Source organism: Gavia stellata, chromosome 17 (assembly GCF_030936135.1).
Source record: "Gavia stellata isolate bGavSte3 chromosome 17, bGavSte3.hap2, whole genome shotgun sequence".
Classification (NCBI taxonomy): Eukaryota; Metazoa; Chordata; class Aves; order Gaviiformes; family Gaviidae; genus Gavia; species Gavia stellata.
The window spans coordinates 8,369,539-8,391,276 of record NC_082610.1 but is presented as its reverse complement, the minus strand read 5'-3'; the positions used below and the strand labels follow the sequence as shown (position 1 = coordinate 8,391,276).

The 21,738-nt window shown below is 40.6% G+C and overlaps 1 protein-coding gene across 1 annotated transcript in view; it reads left to right on the top strand.

Annotated features, from left to right (window-relative positions):
• The window catches only part of MPPED2 (metallophosphoesterase domain containing 2), a 109,164-nt gene extending 98,090 nt beyond the window's left edge, over positions 1-11,074 (top strand). The window contains exons 5-7 of the mRNA XM_059825951.1: positions 4,992-5,107; positions 7,764-7,877; positions 10,889-11,074. Of these exons, the coding sequence (XP_059681934.1) occupies positions 4,992-5,107; positions 7,764-7,877; positions 10,889-11,007 (349 nt within the window). The 3' untranslated portion in view covers positions 11,008-11,074. The remainder of the gene's footprint in view (positions 1-4,991; positions 5,108-7,763; positions 7,878-10,888) is intronic.
• The last annotated feature ends 10,664 nt before the right edge of the window (positions 11,075-21,738 follow it).

The following is a 21,738-nucleotide window of genomic DNA, read 5'->3' as shown; positions in this document are numbered from 1 at the left end:
TGTAAAATGTGCTTCCTTAATACATTGTGCGCTTGCCCTACACAGCCTTTTGTTTCCACGATTACACACGCTCTCCTCCTTCTCCCTCACCCCACGCTACAGTCCCTTTTTGTGTATTCCCACTAGGCACGCTCTGCCCGTTGACTGAGCGGGGACGGGCACGTGTGTGCTGCTCTGCCCCGGCAAACATTTGTGTGCGGCGTTCGAGGCGGGGGGAGGAGGATTGAAAGGCTTTTCTTTTCTGTGCACAAAGGTCACTTTTTTCCCCCTTTGCGGTTTGTTCTCTGCTAGTCTGCTGCAGCTTTCATCTAGGACTGCAAGGGATACTTGGGGCTGTGTTTGTAGGCTGGTCCTGTAACCAGGAGTGCGTACTGGTGTCCTGTCCCGTTTTTGTTCTGCTAATGGAACTGTCTCTCTCCCTCGTGGACCAGGTCTGTGTGTTCAGTTTGAATGCTGACAAAAATAAAGAGCATTTCATTATAGTTATTAGTTGTGTAGAAGTGCTTCCTGCTGCGATGCGTTTTAGACACCCGCTCGGCGCTTGCCCTGTAGGAGGAAACAGACTGAGATTTTTGCCTTTTGTGCACTTAACTCATTGGATTAAGGACAAAATTGAAGCTTTCCTAAAAGAGTGAGTAGCCTTAAAAATGGATGAATACACGGGATTAAAAACAGAGAGGTAATTTATTTTTTCTAATCCTGTTTAGAAGTAACTATTGAAATAAATGGATTTACTGGTGGAGGTAAAAGAAAAACCTGAATCTAGAAGGTCTCATTGTACATTTACCTTTTGAGTTGTTGAAATCTGAGGATCAGGTAGTTAAATTCATGAGCCAGAGAAGAGATGAAAGTAGGTAGTAGGAGATACCATCCTTTAAAAATGTTAAAGTTCCAGAAGGACTTGAAATTCCTGTATCACCTGGATGAACTTGGCCGTGGGCTTGCGTCTCCTGTTTCCCCGAGTGACGGTGTTGGCTCTGAGGTGTACACACCAAGGAGCGGTTGTGATTTTGTGTCATAAAATAATGCTTCATCACTGTGGGTTTTTTGTTTGGTTGGTTTTTTGTGGTTTTTTTGTTTTAAATGTAATACTAAAATAGTAGAACCATACAAAGGTACTTGGGAGAAGGGAGATCTGATGACCTGCTGAAGAGGCAGCTCTCTGCCTTTAAAAGCAGACGGATGTGTGTGTCTTGTCAGGGGGTTCCCCCAACACACCTGCCAAGGGAGGGTGAGTCCTGTCACGAAGCTTGAGATCCCCTCCTTCTTGGTATTCTGTCAAGTGATGTGTGTCTCCTGCAGCACAAGGTGTGACGATAATACACGGCCTACTGCGTAAGCATTCTTTTAATTGCAGAAAATGTAACTTCAGAAAATGCCAGGTGGAGGGGATCTGTGGGGATTCCTGCGTAGAAATGGAGAACTGAAGAGACTAACGATGGGCCAGCTGTCTGCCTTTCATGAGGATATTCCCTGTGTCACATCTGGTGCCAGCGTAGCTGCTATCCCTAAATGATAAGGAAGCTTTGCAGTCAGGGGAGGGCTGAGCTGTCAGGTGAGCCAGGGATCAAGAATTACTGCGGCGGTTTGATGGCACATGAAGGATGCTGTGAAGTGCAGCGTGGTTCTGACGAGCGGAGGCTCAATTAGGTTCTCCCGGACGCAGGCTGACACGCTGGGCAGGCGGGACCCGCGTCACACCATGCATCGGGTATGAAGAAGTGTTCTGGTCCGTCAAACGTAAAATGACAAAATCATTTGTAATCTTTCATTACTAATCCCTGTGGTTTTTATGTCTACGCCTCCCTTGTGGCATTATTCAACAGCTGATAGCTTTCTTTTCTTGCCAGCTACTTAGAAATGAAGTATACTATAATGGTTTGAGGAGTTAACTGAAATCTTTTACTTAGAGCTTCACAGGAAAGAAAAATAGGTCAGATCTTAAATACAGTAACTAATGACTAAGTAGCCTTTACCTAATTGTTTGCACCTGATTGCAACTTACTGCAGCCAAAGTTCATTAGGGACATTTCTTCCTAGGTATGAGGTGGTTTCTCCCAGTAAGTAATCAGCTCGAGAAGATGTTGCAGAAGGCACATAACTATGCGTACAATTTTTTTTCTCTCTAAATTATTTAGAAGCTGCGAGTGACTCTCTTTAACTCTTATGTATGCAATAAAGGGCACTAATAGGAGTGAAATAGCGCTGTCCGGTAGGATGCTACCTACCTACAGTGCAGGCTTTGTCTTTCCTGCACACATTTAAATTTTGCTGGGGGTAACCAGCTATTCATCTGTCCCCTCGCGGGATTCACAGCACATCAACTCCATTTTGTCTGCACTGCAACACAGCATAGTGCAAACATCAGATGACCTTCCTTGTGATCTCATCTAAACCTGAATCTGTGCCATAAAGCCGTTTTTTCTTACTGGTGGTATTCTGAACATGTCCTCTTGGCTTTCTGGCAAGGCCTGAACCGCCTCAGGGACGCCGGGGCCGGTGACTCTGAGTTTGCCCAGTCAGGGCGCAGTGCTCTCATTGAACAAGCAGTACAGGTTCGTGTTTTAAATGTCAGAAACCTAAATCTGTGATCCAGGTGTTCTTCCAGTCATGCCCTCTTTTCTCCCCAATTTATTCATTTTGTATGAAAATATTTAGTGTATTAAAGAAGTACTTGACCGTCTTTTTTGTGCACGTGCTGCATAATGGGGAAGATTCCTTGAAAGTTTTCTTAAGAGTAGGTTCCCATGTGGTGCCTCTTAGTCACAGCTAATTACAGAGGCTGGTGAATGAAGAATATATAGGAGCTCAGGTTCCCCTTCTCCTCCTCCCCCAGTGCTTCAGAAGAAAATAAAATAAAAAACCTGCAGACAAATCCAGGTTTTTCTGTGATTGTAGTCTCCAAAGAGCTCCAGAGAGATCACAGATGTGGTTTCAAGTTTCAGGTTTAACTATGGTGTAATAACTACAGTATTATCTGCAGGAGAAATGCGAGTGGGGAAAGAATCATTAATTGACAGTGAAAAGTTCAAGCTATGCGCTGCGTGTTTGTTTTTTTAAGCAGCTGAATGTTTAGCCAAACCATATTTTAACTGCAGCCCTGAAGGTTACGATAATCTTGATACGTTAAAACCTGGGAACATTATAGGAAAGGAAATTCAGATATGTGTTTCAGAAAGGTCAATCATAGAAAAGCAGAAACACTTGTGATTCGGTTAAAGCTAAGACACATGCTTCAGTTTTAATTCAGTTGCATACAAACCTCCTGCAAGGTACACTGACCCTACTTTACAATATAGGAACTTTTTTAGGTGTTTGAGCGGGTGCAGAGTAAGCCAGGAGCGAGAGGTGAAGTTTCATTGCTATGCACATGAGGAACCCGCAGCTCGCACAAAACGTTTAACTAACATCTAATTTTCCCATCTTTTGTTAACATTCACCCAGCATCCAGGAAGTTTGCTAGGTTGAATGAGTTCCTCTGTGTGTGTAGTATAAGTATTAGTTCAGCAAGACTAGTGGGATATGGCTGTTGGTTGTTACTAAGGCACCAGTGACCTTCCTTCTCCTATATTAGCAGCGCCTGCTGTTTTCCCATGCTGCCGATTGTCAGGCATTCAGACCATACATATAACTGGGTATGATCTTCATTGGTCAAATAATTGTCTCTGGAAAACTAAATACTTTAATTACAAGAAATAAAAATTAGAGGTGCAATCTCAGAAGGAAATTTCCCCTTAAATGCATATTTGAGGCTGAAAGATGCATAATTTAGAGGGTGCAGGAGGCAGATTACGTAATGAAATGATGTAAGACTCTTAATGATCTCTCTCTTTTTAACAGGTATGCTTTTCTTTAAGGTTGGTTCGTGGTTGGTTTTCCCTCCCGTTTTTATTTTTTATTTTCAGAACTGCAGTACACAGAAGACTGCAGGGGTAGGTTGAGCTCTCACAAAGGTGCCCCCAAATGACTAGGGCTAGGACAGGAGTGTCCTGCCTAGAAAATGAAGCAACCCAGTCTAAATCCATTGCCTGAGCTGTAGGAAACACACACATGGATGCAAAGTCTTAAAAACTAACGGCTGTATGAAAAGTTGTTAGTAATAGGTGTAAATATTATAGTGTCTGTTCAGCACAATTGCTCTGTGTACCTACCTGATGAGGAAAGGCTTTATCCTAATACACCTGCATCAAAATGATTCAATTTGGTTGTTAGCCTTTGAAAAAGTACTCTGGGAAGGTCTGCTTTTCATTACTACGTGCCTGGGTTGATGGATAAACCAGTGTCTCAGAACGATGCTAGGCTATGATGGTGGAGACTGAGGAGCTCTGTTTTCCTTAAGAAATACTAAATGAATTTTAAATTATAAGATCTATTGAAAAAGTCACTGTGAGGCTAAACGTTGTGTGATCAAGACCTCTAGGAAGCTCAGGAGTTCAAAGCCAAGTTATGTGACAATGTTCTGATATTAAAAGCGTAAAAGGAGCAAGTTTGAGTTTAGTGAAATACCGTAGTACAGACGGTGCTTGTAGCTGCAGCGTCATACAGCCTTCCTGGGGAGCTGGTACCCACCGGCTGCCCTGTGCTGCGGGACATTGACTCTTGCCTCCAAAAATCTTCTGAGATTTTTGCTTCTTTTGGTAGGTAACTTCAGGAAGGAGTTCTTGTGTTTGAACATCCCCAAACTTTGAAAAAATAGCTTCAGATTTAGACCGTGTTATTTTAACTTTTTTCTCTTTCTCTCTAGTGAGTAAATGCCCCCAGGGCTGAATACTCTTGAAATACAAAAAAGAGCATAGGATATTAATCAAAATTCAAACGTATAGATTAGTGTATGTATGTATTTGAACCAGCTTTTTTTAGAGGCATCCCCTTCCAAAAGGCTGTCTGCAAGTAATCTCTGAAGCACAGAAATTGTTTTAATTCAGAAAAATTGGAGACGGGAAGATATTTTTATTTTACACTGATGCAGTTCATCTCATTTTCCCCCAAAGGACACCGTGGTTTAATGGATGGGGCTTTAACCTACCCAGAGGTCAGTCTTTGCTAGACAAGTGGAACCTTATTCCTGAGGGAATTGATATACTAATGACACATGGACCTCCCCTTGGTAAGTGAAACAAAAGCTGTGTGTGATTTTTTGCATGAGAATTTTACTTTCAAATTAAGCAAAATTAATAATGCTATAAGCTATACTGTAATCGCGCCCTAACTCAAAACTATGAATCAAAAAGCCTTTTTGGAAGAAGTGTAAAGTGATGATTAGGCTTAGCAGATCTGTTGAGCTTCCAGGGGATTTCTTAATAAAAACTAAATTTTTTGTTAAACTGAAGCTAGGGAAGATCAAATATCTGACTCCATAGCCATTATAACTTGACATTTTATTGAAGAACAGTGTTCATCTGACAAACAATTTGCAATCCCATATGATTTTTCAGAGATTGACTAAAACATTTTTCCACTACAATGACATGTTTCCTTAAGGTTTTAGAGTTTGCAGTCAAGAGTTCAGGAGTATGTAGTCACATAATCTCCTTGATAATGTCCTTGTAAGCTTAGAATATGTAACAGTAGTTTTAGAGATATTAATTGGCTTATAACAAAATTGTGAAGGAATAAAATTATGTTCTCAGATAATTGTTCCTTACTTGAACTAATGACAGGTGAGCACAAGTCTGTGAATGCATAATTTGTTTTTTCATTTAGTTAAATTTTGCTTGCCTTGTAAATGTGAGTAACTCACTGATCCCCATTTTAATTCTAAGTTCTAAACTAAGTTCTGATGGTCTCTAAAAGACTAGGATGATCATTCAACAGAGGCAGGAGTACAGTTTTGGCATATCTAAAGTCATTAAAGCCCACACTAAAACAATTCGATAATTCCCACTATTTTTCCCCTATCCTGTACCCCACAAGACAGTATCGCGTATTATTTACTGCTTTTCTATGAGACACACGTGGCAACCAGTCTAGGATCATATTTTAAATACCTCAGTTAGTTTTACAACAACTGAGCATCTGCCTTTTATAAATACGGCTTATCAGGATAAGAAAGTGTGTCAGTCTCTTCTTCATTACCGTTATTGTTAGTAGACCGTGATTTTGTCAAGGTTTTAGTAAGCTCTTGAAATCCAAGGGGTCGGATCATCACATGAAGTCACTGACTTTTGAGATGGTAGTGAATATAAAAAAACTTCCCAGAATTGCAAGGTGCCATTATAAAACACCATTTAAGTGCTACCAGGCTGGCTCAGTGCTCTTGTAGAGCTTCTTGGTGACCGTGGAGTCAGGAATTAATGCGTGCTTATGTTTTGTACCACAACTAAGTTAAGAGTCAGCAATCTAAGCAGAGCTAAGGAAAAAAGAAAGTCCAGAAGGTTTTTGACCAGTAATGTACTTCCCACCTCTTTTTATATCCTGGTTACTCTTTTAATACTACTTCGAGAGTGTTGTAAGGTGATGTGCAAATTCTCTTTAATCTTACTAGAGCTACCAACATGCTGCTTGGTAAAGCAGCAGTACACCATCCACTGACAGGAGAGCGCACCGGATATTGAAAACTAACGCTTTGAAGAGCACTCTTTTAATCTGTTTGTTTTCCCAAAGAAGCAAAAAACCCCACAAGCATGTTTATAGTGTTTCATGGGTGCTATTCTAAATGGGTTGCTAATCCATCTGCTCCGAATTGGCTTCATATAGAAATACTGTGATGCTGCAGACACTAATGAGTGCTTTAATTGAATAAGCATACTTAAGTTTTGGTTTTGATGGAGATAATGAAGTTCAATTTCAAAAGGCTGGCACTGTATTTTAACTACGGACACAGATTAGGTGTTAGTACTGTGCCTAAAAGGAGGGGGTCTTGGTCTCAGCCTGCATGATAATATTGACAAAATGCTGCTTTTTAAATTACATAAATATTGAGGGAGGTAGACCTGTAACTGGACTCTTTGTTCTCTCCAAAATTCAGTCTAGTTCATGTCACAACATGTTTTCACTACCTGGGATAAACTTGGCACAGGGTGTAATCACGCTAAAGTCAGTAGAACGGTGCTACAGTAGGATGTGGCTCCTGATTTCCCTTTTACTCCTCCTCACTCATCTTGTCCTGCTGATTCTTATCCGTCCTAGTCCAGGTAGCAGACTTCTGTAATAACTGATGTCAAGTTTGTACATTTTTCCATATTATCCGTAGGACTGAGTGGCAACATAGTCAATTAGCAGTAGCTTGTTGGAAGCTATTTTGCTACACTGCTTGTTGTTGGTGACCGGGGGACTCCAAAGTAACCTGACATTTGCAGACTGTGGTCCTGTGGAAGTTGTGGGAGACTGTGTTTTAAAGCTTTGAGGTGGCAGAGGTATCGGGTCGTAGATCAGCTGATCTTTCCGAGGTATTTTGTTTTGGAGTAACCGCCTAGCTGCCTTGGGAAGCTGACTGCTGTAAGAGCCAGGGGCAAGGGAAGAAAAATTTGCAGCAGTGCCGGGAATAAATGTCCCAGGGTTTCAAGGTGGAAGATGAGTTTAAACCTATAGTTTTAAAAACCAAATCACATCCAGACAAATATTAATACAGATGGGGGGAGGAAATCTTAAGGAAGACAAAGTGACAGTGAAACATTTCTTAAAAGCCATTGTGTGCTTTAATGGAGAGGTTACGACTACAGATAATGTAATAAACCTTCCATGAATTATGACTTCCTGAAAGACTATGTGAAACCTTACCTGAATAGAGAAAATTAATAGTATTGATTGCATTTTGCCTTCAGGTTTTCGAGACTGGGTTCCAAAGGAGCTGCAGAGAGTGGGTTGTGTGGAACTGTTGAACACGGTGCAGAGGCGAGTAAGGCCCAAACTCCATGTCTTTGGTGGGATCCATGAAGGTAAGGAGCTACACTACTCCCCAATTCGATCTCAGGCTGGTTTCAAAGAAGCATGTTTTGACAGTGTATTGCAAAGGATGGATAATGGCATGTTGGACTAATGTAGGGAACGAATTGAGGGAAATGATTGCATGCACAGACTGTTTCAGGAATGTGTGCTACATTTAGCCACCTACATCTTTCACTGTGCAAAGGTTGTTCTATACAGGTTATTTGAAAGCAATTCAATTTTGACAAACTCGGTTAGAGAAACAGATGAGGTTCCCCCACACTTGCAAGCCAAAATGAAGATCATCCCCATTATTCCAAGCACAGGAGCCAAGAAAAGTGCTAGAAAAAAAAGAAAATCAAAGACAATTTACTGTCTCAGCTCACCTCCCTCAGCGTATAAGGAAAAGCAGAAAGCAGGGCATCTGGAGTCAGACATCAGGAGGAGAGATTGCCAGAACTTACTTTGCATACGTTTCTAAAAGCATCCTGTAATACAGTTTGTACTGTGTGTGTTACCTTCCAGCAGTCTCGTATTTTAGAAGAGATACTTCCCTGTTGTCAGTACCAGATCAGGCAGAGTGTGAAGCTTCAGAAACAATAAGCTCAGTTTCTGGCAGTGGAAGAGACTGAGAGATTAAATACATTTTGGAGATACTTAAATATTTAATACAATTTTGTAGCTTTCATGTGGCTGAGAGACAAACACTAGGAGTTCTGCCTGAGAGAGAGTGTAAGACTTTGTGACCCTAGAACTCAAAATTACACATTAAGTGCTTTATATTGTCCCCCCTGGAGGTTTCTCCATTGACTCTAATTAGGTTCTCCATAGGCTTAAAGATTTGGAGGACTTCATAAAAGAAAAATAAAAAAAGGACAGCTTTCTCAACTAGTGTTGTTGGTTTTTCTGAAGCCCTTGTGACTTCATGCAATGAGTTTTCTGCCTGGTATCTGTAAATAAAGAGTTCATAATGGAAATGCTGACATGACCTTAAGTATAGTGGCATGAATAGCAGTCATTTAATGCACGCAGGAAAAGATTGGGTATTTTGTTAGAAGTATTAATCCTTGCATATTAAGAATAAGTGAACACAGCAAGACTTCCAGCTAAAACATGTAATTGTCTACAGCCTTTGTAGGCACATTGAATGATGAAACTTCTAGTTGTAATAGTGTTAAGTCATGGGAGAGGAAGGTATTTTAGTGTACAGGATCAATGCTAACAAAAAATTGAAATCCTGTTTAGTACTTATGCAGAAGACGTAAGAACGGCTTGTTTCAGTACAGAAAGAAATAGCCAAGTATTAAAAGCATTATCTTACAGTGCAATTAATTCTCATCCAACTCCAGCTGAGATGAACATGCACCACATTCTATTAAATCGGTGGAGGCTACACACACATTTTGGTGATGCAGGTTTTTTTCCTGGTTGATAAGCAAAAACAACCGCAAACAAGGTTTTTGCCACCATGAGATGATCTGAATCAAAATTGCCAGTCTAAATAAATAAAGTAGTACAGGTGGACAGTGCAGCAATTCTGAAGTGATTATTCTTTCTGATAGACACTGTGGGTAGCTGTATTTATCTTAGCTTTCAGACAGCAGTGATCTGTACTGTATCATAATGGTTTAAAAGAAAAGCATTTTTCCCCTGTGGGTTAGCAATGGGAAGTTTTCTTCCTCCATGAAACTCTGATGTTTTCTTTTTTTAAAAAGTAAGTTTGGTGCCAAATTCTTCCTAGATTTTTTCTAGCCTCTTTGTTAGCTTTCTGTTGACGTCAGCTGAAAACAATGGTAAAGCTTTCTCTCACCTTTTGCACTGGTGGAACTGGAGCCCCTATCTCCTAATCCTTGAGAGAATGTTTGTAAGAGGAGAGCTTCTGCCTTCTCGGTATCTCTGTACTGCCGTTATCATTCGTTTTCTCACACCGCATTTGCTGAATGAAGGTTCAGGTGTGACTCAGTTCATGGGTCACTATAGTTTGCTCCACTTTCCCAGAATTAGTGGAGTGCACAACCCTCTGTAATGTCCTATTCCTGTGCGGCAAGTGGGAGAGAAGACAGAGGCCAGCAGAGAAGCAGCATTGCTGCTGGTTCTTCAGACGTGCTCTGAACAGGAGCGTTGCTGGCCAGGTGTTTAGAAGGTTGAGAACAGTCTGCAGCATCCTGAAACTGATGCCATAGTGTTACTGAGGAGCCAAGTCCTTGGCATGCTGAAGAACCTGTGATTAATACTCGCTGCTTCTTGCTTTTTTATTTGGGAATGAGTTATCAAGATCCCTTCATAATGAAAAGCAGTCATCTATTTAACCTTCACCTCAATTTTCTGCTTAAGCTAGGGATCGTCCATTGACCTCCAGTGCTCTGTTGTGTTTATAGTAGGAGATTCCTTTCCTCAGTCATGATTTTCACTGGTAGATAACACACACGCACACATATATAAATATATATATATAAAAAAAGTAAATATGTACCCATGTATATTTTTAACGTGCTAATGAGTTTCTGAGGTTTCCCAAGCCAGCGTGAACACCAGCTTGGCAGCCCTATGATGAGGAACTGGATGATAAGGGCTAGCATGGGGAGAGCTTACTGGCTTCAGTTCTTTGCCCAGAGAGGGGGTTTTGTAGGTGAAACCAAAGTTACTTCTAAATCTTTTGCTCTTGGTTGGTCATTTTCTTATGACAAACATTACAGGCATGCAAACTACAGCTCACTAATTAATTAGAAGAAGTACATGTGTGGTTTTGACTCTGTTTCTGCTGTATCCAGTTACAACAGAGGATTTTCGGGGGGGGGAAGTTTGTACATAAAACAAAAACATCAGTTCTTATTTCAAATATAGTACACTGTATTTTTTTCAATCAAGCCTTTGTGGCAGCTTTCAAGAGCTTGTATCATTTTGAAGGGATGAATTTAATTTTATTCCAAAGCATTGATCCCCCAACAAGTTTTCAGTGCAGCTGCCCACGGGCAGTATCGTTTGTTTATATTACAGTAAGTGTGACACATTCTCCCTACAGGTTATGGCATTATGACAGACGGTTACACAACGTACATCAATGCTTCAACATGTACAGTCAGCTTTCAACCAACCAACCCTCCAATTATATTTGACCTTCCAACCCCTCAAGGATCATGAAGCACTACTACACGTTTGGAACTGGGGAAGGTCTATAAACTGCCATTTTCTAATTATAAAGCTTACATTCTGTTACATGTTTATTTTAAAATGGGGGGGGGGGAGAATTTGGGGGAACTGTGGGGTTTTTGTTTTGGGGTGGGTTTGGGTTTTTTGGGTTGTTTTGTTTTGGTTTTTTTTTTGTAAATTGCTGGTACAAAAGAAACAAGAAAAGTTAGAGGTTGTGCTTTTTGGAAATGCAGCATTCATTTTAAATTGATAAAGCATTGTGAATTTGTAAAATGAATTTTGTTTTTCAATAAATTTGCCATTGTAAATTGTTATAGTGTTCTCAAAAGGACAGCCAAGCTTTCTTTTAATAAGTGAGAGACCTTATTTTAATATTGTATTATAAGCTAAAAAATAGGCAGCATTTAAAAACACCCAAATTTGCACAACTTATGTTATTGTCGGGGTTTTTTAAGTGTCTTCTTTTTCCCTAGGTCTAAATGTTAGCTTTTCGTCTCCATTTATATCAATTTTTTTAGTAGCACAAACAATATTTTGGGGTCCATTTACCTCTTGATACGTGTGCATGTACTGAAACTTGTTTTTATTAACGGTAGAATGCAGCAAGGGGAGAATAGACTTCTCAGTTGTTTGTCTCTACCTGCTTTATACATTAAAGTCTGATATAGGTAGCCACAGCCTGTATGTGATATCTACCTTTTATTGTTTGTTTTTAAATTATTTTAGCTTTAAAAGACTGGGGGTGAAAGCTGCAAAGAGCAGGTATTTCATGCAGTAAAAAAAATGTAAATGCGGACTCCTTTTAAATATGAATTTATATATATATGTATTTTTTGTGCATTATAACTAAGCTAGGATTTAATATTGCCAGTATAGCATCTGCAAAATTATGCTGTACAGCACATCTAAATTATGAAGGATGTGTCAGATTTTCCAAGTGCTCAAGGCCTTCAAGAGCCCGAGTTAAATCTTTGTCGTAGTCCAGGCATGTATAGAGTCAGATGGATACAATCAAGCCTAACTAAAATAAGGCTTAGTTGTCCTTTATATTTAAATATTCTTCTTGTCTTTTTATTTCCTTTTTCTTATTTTGCACTGTGTGTAAATGCAATCTCGCTAGCACAAAATATTGTTGCAGATAGTTATTTCTGTTCTACCACTGTAAATGCTATTGAGCTTTGTTCTGTTTTATGTTACCTTGTTAATGGAATTTAGAAAAGCAGTTGTTTCTTTAAATTTATTGTGATATTATATCTAGCGGCCTTTATATGCAAATAAAATTGCAAGATTTTTAAATACGTGGTTTAAGGGAATTTTGCATTTTTCTGTGGCGTTAACAGTTTAGGGGGGCAGTGATGAGGGTAAGTAAGAACTTTTCTATTTCTCAATAAATTTTTATTGCTTACCATTCATAGGATGTCAGTTGGGTCGATAAAGCACTCAGACTTTTCCTTCCATTTCTCTGCCATCCATCTTTCCATTCCTTTTAGACAGAAGAGGTTTTGTCTTCAGATACTGTAATTCAGTGCAACTAAGTTTGCTCAGTTAAGCCTCGTAGGATACTACTCCAGGGGACATGAGGACAAATTGATTAGGCGGTAACCTTTGTACTTCCTCACTTGGTCATTAGTACCGAGCTGCAGGTGCCTTCTGCTCATCCACTGTGGGTTAAGGAATGAGTAGTCTTAGATGAAATACGCCAGTTCTCATCTGGATCTCTTCTTGGTTTTGTGGCTACAGCAGGCTCGACCGCTGGCAAGAGAATTGCAGGGGGTGTGGTTCAGTGTGTACCAGAATGGCAAACGCACCGGGACCGACTGCTATTGCTGCAATACAGTTGAATATATAATAACACAGTCTTGTTCGAAAATAGAAGTTATGGCTGTGAAAATCCAGTTTCAAACATGAGAAGGTAAGGCACTGTTTTCATAAATCTGCATCTGCAGTAGCATGAAACAAGACCTGGAAAGCCACGGAGTATTCCCATTTATCTTAGCAGTTGTTAACTTTTGACATTATTTTGATACAAAGGTTACAGACAAGAAATTCTAGGCTCTTACAGCAGAGTGCTACTTAGAGGACTGGTGCTTGTGTATTTTGATGCAATGCGCATTATACATAACTATGGAGTTAGGCTGAAATTTTCAGATTTATAAGGCTGCTATAGCAAATTCTTTTCTGGGAAAGAAGCTGCTGTACCTCTTAAATCTAGTTCTTGTTTTGTATGTGGAAATTCTTGTCAGGTTTCCTTATGGAATAGACAGGCACCTTCACTCTTTAATGATACCTGCCCTGCTCTGCCTGCGGTGCTGGTGATTTTATCAGTTGAGCCAAAGGGAAAAAAGTCACCAAGTATCAGTCCTTCCTTTTGGATGTAGATGCAGGATGTGTCTTGTGGGGTTTTTTCAGCCAGCAATAGGAAGACTAGGGACTTGGTTTTGGTAACCACAGCTGTTTACTGGCAAAGAACATGGCTACATTTAAGATGGCATCTTCAGGGGTACTTTCTAAGTGTGCGTTTTCTCTTGTATTTTTTTTTCTCTCTGGCTCTGTCAGCTTCACCTTGCGTACTGCTGGTTGTTCAGCATGGAGCTTATTCTTCTCCATGGTAGGATCTTTTTAATTTTATTCCCTCGTGTAAATTTTACTTCCTCAATTTTCCTTCGTCCTTTCAGAAATGGATGTAGCTTTTCCTCTTCTGAGAAGGCTATCATTTTGGCTAGCAGCAATTACAAAAACATTAGCAGTTTGGCATTTTTTCCTTCTGTACTCTTTAGAGATTTTGAAATGTATACGTGTCTGTCTTTGCTGTCACAGGCAGGTAATTTTCCTGTGCTGGATGTCAGCCATATCTGACAATCAGGGTAGGTGGGACACAGTCATTTGAAGAAGTTTGATTTCACAGGGAGGCAAAAGTGTGATGAATCTGCTTCTTTTCAAGGAACCTTCACTACTAAAAGTAGCTTGATATCTGTATGCAGAATAACCCTTGGATAGTCAGTCTTTCTCCGGGGTCTGATCCAAGCCCATTGAACTCACTGGGAGTCTTTCTATTGACTTCAGCTGGCTTTGGATCAGACACCTGGCATCTATCTGGATTGTGTTTCTGTCTATTACTCATCCTTTAAACTGGAGGAGATGGTCCCTGGTTAACATGCAAGAACGTCTTGGCAGGAAGAGGGACCTACCTATTGTAAGTGCTGAATCTTTCCAAGTGATTGATTAACAGCAGCGTAGTCGATTAACCTTTCTTCTTCTGAGAGCAGCTTTCATCTAGTCATCTCGATAAGGCTGAAAGCAGTCAAGGCCTTTATCAGGGGAGGGTTGCAGAACAGGATGTTCCCCAGAGGTGATTGGTTCCCAATTCTCTCTGCATAGTGAATTTAGTGAATTCAGCAGACCTTGAGGTCAAGCGTTTATTAGGCTAAGAGACTGTCAAATCAATCTGGTCTACTCCAGGCAAGTTCTACCAGGAGAATGCGTTTTGCCAAGACTCTGTCTAAGAAATAGATTGATGACTAACTCCTGGTTGAAGCTGCCTTTCTCTTTTCCATTTTCCGTGAATCAGATTTTTTCCCCTCACTGACACCAATATTTTCTCCCTAGACAAATTTTATTAAGGAAACTCCTGGAAACCATCTGTAATTTAAGTCACAGGGAGACTTCCAAACTCTGCAGACCTTCCATTCTGTGTTAAATTGACCCAAGGGCTTTCTTTGAGACCTTGCTTTTGACCACACCTGATTGAATTACATTTCTGGAATTTTCTTTTCAGCCCCTCTCTTCCCCTGCCTCCTCCCCCCCCCCCCCTTTTTTTCTTTTTTTTTTAACTTGATATTTTCTAGCAGTTATAGACAGGCAGGAATCCTGATTTTCCCTGCCCAGCATGATAACTTCTCATTGGAAAGAGAAATGCATTGTAAAAGCTGCACGGAACAAAGCCTGCAACAAAAAGGTGTGTATTTTGTCTTTCCTCTGTTTTGAGATATAGATCCTGACTTCCTTGCAGATTCCTCATTTGCAGTAACCAGTCTTTTATGCACCATCATTGTTGCTGATTTACATTTACATGCTACTCAGGTAAAATCATGTTATGACCAGGCTGGACAACTGTCAGCTGTCAGCCCTTGTAGGACACCCTATGCACTTTTGCAGGGAGTCCCAACCATCCAAGCACAATCTGACCTACAGAAGCACAAAGAAAGGGACACTAATAAATGAGCGCAGCCTAAGTGCAACGTGGAAGACTAGAGCTGGGTTTTAACATTTTCATCTTGAGTTCCTGTCAGCCTAATCAAGAGAAAATACAAGAGAAGTCTGAGTGAGTTTTAGTGCACTAAATCGTTTGTCAGTCATCCATATTGATCTATTTTTTTCCCCATCTAGCTATTGCTTTCCATATCTCCATTTCTGTCTTGAGCCAGCCAGTTTTGTAACGATTAATTTATGCTGTCTTTATAAGGATACATGTTGTTTTGTTTTACTTCTTAAGTTTTTCTGAGGAAGTTTTCCTCAGGCTCAGTTTGCTTTTTTTTTGTTATTAAGTAGAATTGGGAGGAGTCCTTCATTTCTTCTAGGCAGCATTTCCCTGCAGTTCTTACTACACAATTTAGTAGTTTATTTTGTACCTAAGGTTTACGTTCATGGGAGAGGGTCTGACAAAGACATGTACCTCAGTTTAGGATAACTGAATGAATGGCCTACATTCATCTCTTCCCCAGACTGCGGGTAGTATTTATCTGGGTAGATGGCTCAGCGGTACAATAGGACTTGTTGGCTTTATGAACTGAGGAGTTAGGACTAGTCCTAAGAGAGAAGACTTTTAAACTACAAAATATTCCAAAGCAGACTCGAAAGTATAGTCTTAAAGGTATAAAACAAAAGACTTAAGTCTTCCTCAAATCCCACTGAAATGTGTTTTTGTACTATGGTTACTCTTAATGTGGCTCAAACGTGTCAGTCTGTTGCCAAGGGCTTTCCGTGATGTTAGAAAAGGAACAACCCAACGAATTTTAAGGTTTTTGCATACTGTGTGCAAGCTTTTTCAACACCCAGTGGCATGTGAGTATTTCAGCAAAAGATGTGTTCTCTTCTGGCTGCTGAGAGTCACCGCAGTTGGAGTGTAGCTTTTCCTTTTTTGTTAACTGTCAGTGTAGGTGGTGTTGCCCAAAGTCAACATGGATCTGGTTTGTTTGGGAGCTCATTATCCACACGTAACAAGGGATCTCCCCTGTAAGGCTGAGTCTAAAGGTACAGGATGCTGAAAAGGTAGGAGAAAAGGAGTCTCTTGAGTTAACAGATTGAAAAGTGTCCAACTTGCCCAAGATCACACAGGACATCTCACAATCCTAGGAACTGAATCTGCATCTTCTGAGCAGTGTTCTAGCTCTTTATTTACAGTTTTCCTTTTTGTACACTTTCCTTTGCAAATATATGGAGAAACCAATTCCTTTGTTGTTACCCCAAGAACAAATCTGTTGCTATGAAAATCATCCCAGCATCCTGGAACACAGGCTGGCTTGTGACAGGAGAGACTTCCAGCTAGACAGAAAGCAAAAATCAAAGCCAATTCCTGCATTTTTAATCAAGCTAGAATAGAGGGGGGATAAACAGGTAAAACCAAGCTCTTGGTAACAGAACAAGCAATCTCTATTAGCCGCACAGCAAAACCTTTATCAATCATTTTAAAGTGTTAAAGTGCATCTTATGTTTTTTCTTCAGCAGGCAAAAAAGTGATGAATTAGCTTAGTTCAAACTCTCTGAAGATGATCGCTAGCATAGATTCTTTAAAAGGTCTGAAGCAGGTACAAAATCTTTACATTACTGTAAGATACAGACCACAGCTCTGTCAGTAACACCACGTTGTTATTGGCTTTGTGTTATGAGGTATCTAGAGAATTTTGGAGACAGCATATTTGAGCATCGTATTGACACTACAAGGCATCTGGCTCAAGCCCAACTCAGGCTGGGAGAGTGGCAGTTCCTAAGAGGAACTAAATTGTATTGATTAAGGTCTTCTAATCAACAGAACAACTAGTACAAAGTGCTATTGAATTTACTGTAGACTTAAAACTACAAAATACATAGGCTTATTATTCATAATCAATTATACTAGATGTAAAACTTTGAAATTCAATAGCTATATCAGCTTAAAATGAAACTTAAGTGGCTTATTTTTATCTTTGATTTGGTTTTCTATTATCAAACTGAGGCCAGATTTTCAGGTATCTTTACGTTTCCAGGAACATCTGGAAAGTCCTGTTGGACACCGCATCGCTTTGGTGGCATTTAAATCCTTCACCCTATGGTATCTAGAAGTATGTAAAAATCCGGTTTTGTGACATGTCCTATGCAAAAAATCTTACCTGTTGCTCCAAGATGACTTTGGAGCTACTACAGTTATCAGTTAGACTTAAGCACAATGGGTAGTTGCAGATGAAATTTACTGTTGTTAGTATAATGCTCTACAGCAAACCATCGGCTATGCAAATACCCGCTTGGAAAAGCTGTGGCTCTCATTTGCATGACAGCGGCACTCCAGGCAAGGCTAAGACCTTCTTGACTTGGTGTTACATGTCCACCGTGGTACGAGAGTCCCTTTGCTGTGAAGCCCAAGTCAAGCAAGAATCAGGGAAAGCAAAAAGCCAGTAACTATGTTATTTGTGCTGTAGGAGCAGCCATGAGACAAAAATTAAGCTAATCAGCCACAGTCACGCCAGTGACCTGTGGCCAAACGAAGGATTGAATCCTTATTTCCTGATCTGACAGCTTGCTGCTGTTCGGTTCCCCACAGCTTTTTTTTTGGAAAGATCTTACAATGAGAATGAGCCAGTTTCCTGATCCTAACTCAGAGAAACAAAATAATTTAAAAACGCACAAAACTTTTCACATTAAAGCTCTCATTTGAAGCAATGATAACCAGTAGATACTAGAAAGGGTGTTCTAAAGACATACTGGATTTCCAGGGTTGCGTACGTAGGCTCTAACTACTGCAAATGTTAGACAAACAGTATTTTGTGTCTTGTTTACTGAAATCTTCTGATAAAGCTTACAAGGGTGTGTGCCAAAGTGCCCAGGACAGGAACAATTTTAAGACCATCCCACCTGAGATTGGTTGGTTGGTTGGTTGGGTTGGGGGAGTGGGGTGTTGAGGGTTTTGTGTGTGTGTGAAGTAGTTCCCAAGGCGCTGTTCCTTGGGTAGGAAGTGCTCTTTGTTGAAATCTTAATCCCAGTTTAATTTTTTTCAGACCAGCCAGTCGGACTTCTATACGCCGTGCAGTAAATTTTTTTCTTAAACTGTGTTTTGATAGATTTAGCTCCCTGCTGTAAAGACATGCTCGAACAATGGGGGCAGGTAAGCAGCACGGCTGCGCTGATGATTTAGAGTTTGCCGGCTTTTATATGGAACAAGAGGAAAGCTGGTCTGGTGTCAGCAGTCATTACCTTCTGTCTGTGATGTGCTTTCCCGACACAGTGGCACTTGAGAGACTGCTTTGTAACTACGTTACTATGAAAACAGACTTTTCCAAGGAATGAATTATCTATCTGGAGCGTAGTAACCATATGCAGACAACCCCAGCTGTAGCTGTGGCTTTCACTAGTATCGTTTACAGGCCTGAATATTTGTGTAAATGCCAATTAAGCTGTGGTAGTGTTATTTGTCACAGAAAGCTTGGCCATATAACAAAAATACCTCGGTTTCTGTTGCCAGACAGTTTGAAGAGGATTTTTGCTGTAATAAATCAGTCTTGCGTGATTACGGAGTTGCAGTAAGGAGTTTCAGCATTTCTGTGGGTCTGATTTTATGAAGTTGGTGATACTGCTCGTGTGGGTTAGGGATGTAGGACTGGGTGCTGTGAAATCACTAACGAAACAGCAAGACCTGACGGGTTATAAGAAGATCTCTTCTACCCGGTGGAACAATTTAAAGCCCAAGAATATGGCAATGGAAGAAATATTGGAAATGGGTTTAGAAGGAGGTAACACAAAATTTAGTCCCTCCTCCAAATACACATTCAAACAAGAACATCTTGTTGGAAGTAAGTTTGACCAGCAGCAATTATAGCACTGATTTTAGAAATTAATATGAAACACAATACATGTGCCTATGAATCATCCAAATCATCCTGCATGTGCATTTGTATATTTAGTTACTGAAATAGCTGTCTATACTTTTCTGGCCTTGAAAAATCGGTGTGTAACCATGCTATTGCCTATTTGTTACTATACACATAGGCTAACACCGTGATGATAATTTGATACATCCTCTACAGTAAGAAGTGGATGACCTGCCATCTAGGTCAACTGGTTCTTTTCCCTTTGAGACAAGATAGTAGCTCTTCATAGCAAATGAAGCCTCTCTAATCTTCAACCGTTGTCCATTTACACATGAGTAAATAGGTTAAACTGTTCATAAAACGACAGAATCATACCAAAGAGTAATACAAAGCGGCAGTAGCAAAACTGAGAAGCAGTCCATTACATTCTGCTCTGGATAGTACCTGCCAACATGCTGAAGACGGAGTACAGTATTGGATAACGATCGAGTTAAAGGGTATGGGAAAATACGGTTATTCGAATAAAGTCTAGCCCTCATTCCTCCTGCCAGGGTACACGAGTGCTCTCGCGATGGCCCTCCAGAGCTCAGCGCAGCAATTCACCGGTTTCCTGCAGGTGAGGACCCTGCCCCGACGACTAAATGGCCATAAGGAAGTAAAATGTGCCCAACTGCACTATGATTCTGTCTCTGCATAAAAGAGCAGTGAGTTTCATTACATAATTAGTTCTTATTTTCCTGCATACTTCTTTGTGGCCTGCATAGTACAGTAACCTTCCAGTCACACATCACGTGTCCTCCTCTGCAGCAGTACCTCCCGAGGTCAGCTCCTGCCAGCCGTCGGGCTGAGCGCTGGGGAACACCACAGGTTCCCCTCGCCAGCACCCGCCGCCCCATGGGACTTCCCTAAAACAATGGGAGCGGGTACTTGAAATGGGCAGGAGAGAAAACAAGTGGGAGGTGGTAGCAATATGTTTTACGGTAGGTTGGCATGCACAGCAGAATGCTATTCTTCTAGGATATAAATAAGCATAAAAGAATATCAGTATCACTCTATCAAGCAGGAATGATTAACTGAGCTAGGCAATTTCCCAAGGCCATCATTGTCCCTGACACTCTAGAAAGCTGCTATGATCCTATAATAATCACTGGATGTTATCTTTCCATTTGGGTAGTTTGTCCAAAATAATTCAGCCAGGACTTACGGCTCATCCCTGCTGTAATAGGTCACCATATGCTTCACATCTGGTCCTACACAAAAAGCCATATTACACATACAATGGCAACGATTTTAGGGGACAGTCTCCAGAGACCCATAAGTGTGACTAGCAGTCTTGACAGCTTAGCAGTTTCATTAATCAGCATTAAAACCTCATTTTACTATTACAGGCATAATTACTACTAGTTCAAACGGTGACTAAAATAAGCAATTTCACGAGTTTTGTTATTTAGCGAGTTGATATAGCCAATTTTTTCTAAGATGTAGGCACTTAAAAAAAACCCAACAGCAAGTCCACCACTTTGTCTCATCAAAAGTCATTGGACCAAATTGACCCCATCAGTGATGATGGAGCAGAAGTGTATTTAATGAGAAAACAAGAGAAGGATGTAGACTTCTTTATGTTTCCCACAATTCAGATCTCTGGTTTGTCACAGGCTAAAGTGCTGCATTAGGATTGCCTGGAATATCTGAGTATCTGCTGCCAGGTGACTATTGCAGTGTACAATTGGGATCTAACTTTAGCCTTTATCTGAGGGGGGAGGGAAAAGGAAAAAAAACACCCCAGTTTGCAGACAATAGTATGCAGAGAATGTATGTCTTCTCTTACCTCACGCACCACATCCTGGAAACCCACTGGTATTTAAAGCTTGAAACATTTTCTATACGTTTGCTATAGAGGATTGAAACTTGATACAAATTCTTTATTTGAAATACTTGAAGTCTTCCTATGAGGCTAAAACACAGGAGCCTGGATGGCACTGACTGCCATGTGCAATTCCATGCGTGGGTCTGTTGTTCTTCTCCAATGTCCTAACAGCCTTTTTTTAACATACCGTCCTCTAAAACACTAATAAAAGGAGGGCATGCAAGGTGGACAGGAACGGTGTAACTTTCAGTAGTTCACATTGTGAGACAGCTGCCCGCAAGAAGTCAGCCTGGCAAACTGAGAAAAATGTCCTTAAAAAGAGCCAGAGAATAATAATTTGGTTCTCTTCTCCCTTACCTACTGAATCAAAATTCATCCTGTGCTCCATACAGTACAGCTGACAGCTTTTAACTTCACTGGGTCTGGGTCCTTAGCCTTTGAGAGGACTCCCTTGTATGTATGCCACCACTGAATGGGCCAGAGAAAGCAAACTCATCGTCTTTAAGCGAAACGCTTTCGTCTTCCTTACTGAAATAAGAGTAACTTTCCATCGAATTCAGCAAACATTTGGGATTCCTGGACCCCAAATTCAGTATAGCAGCAAGGTATATATACTGCCTTAAAACCTTGGCAGGATAAGGGCTAATTTCCAGGTGGTTTGTTATAATAGGAAATCTTCTAAAAGTGCTCTGGAATAGTGCACGTGCCTCTCCTCTGCGTATGTCCTGTGGGCACCTCTTCTAGAACAAATAATTCCTCCAGCACTTGCAGCCCAAATTGCCCCTTTTCCTTCTGCTG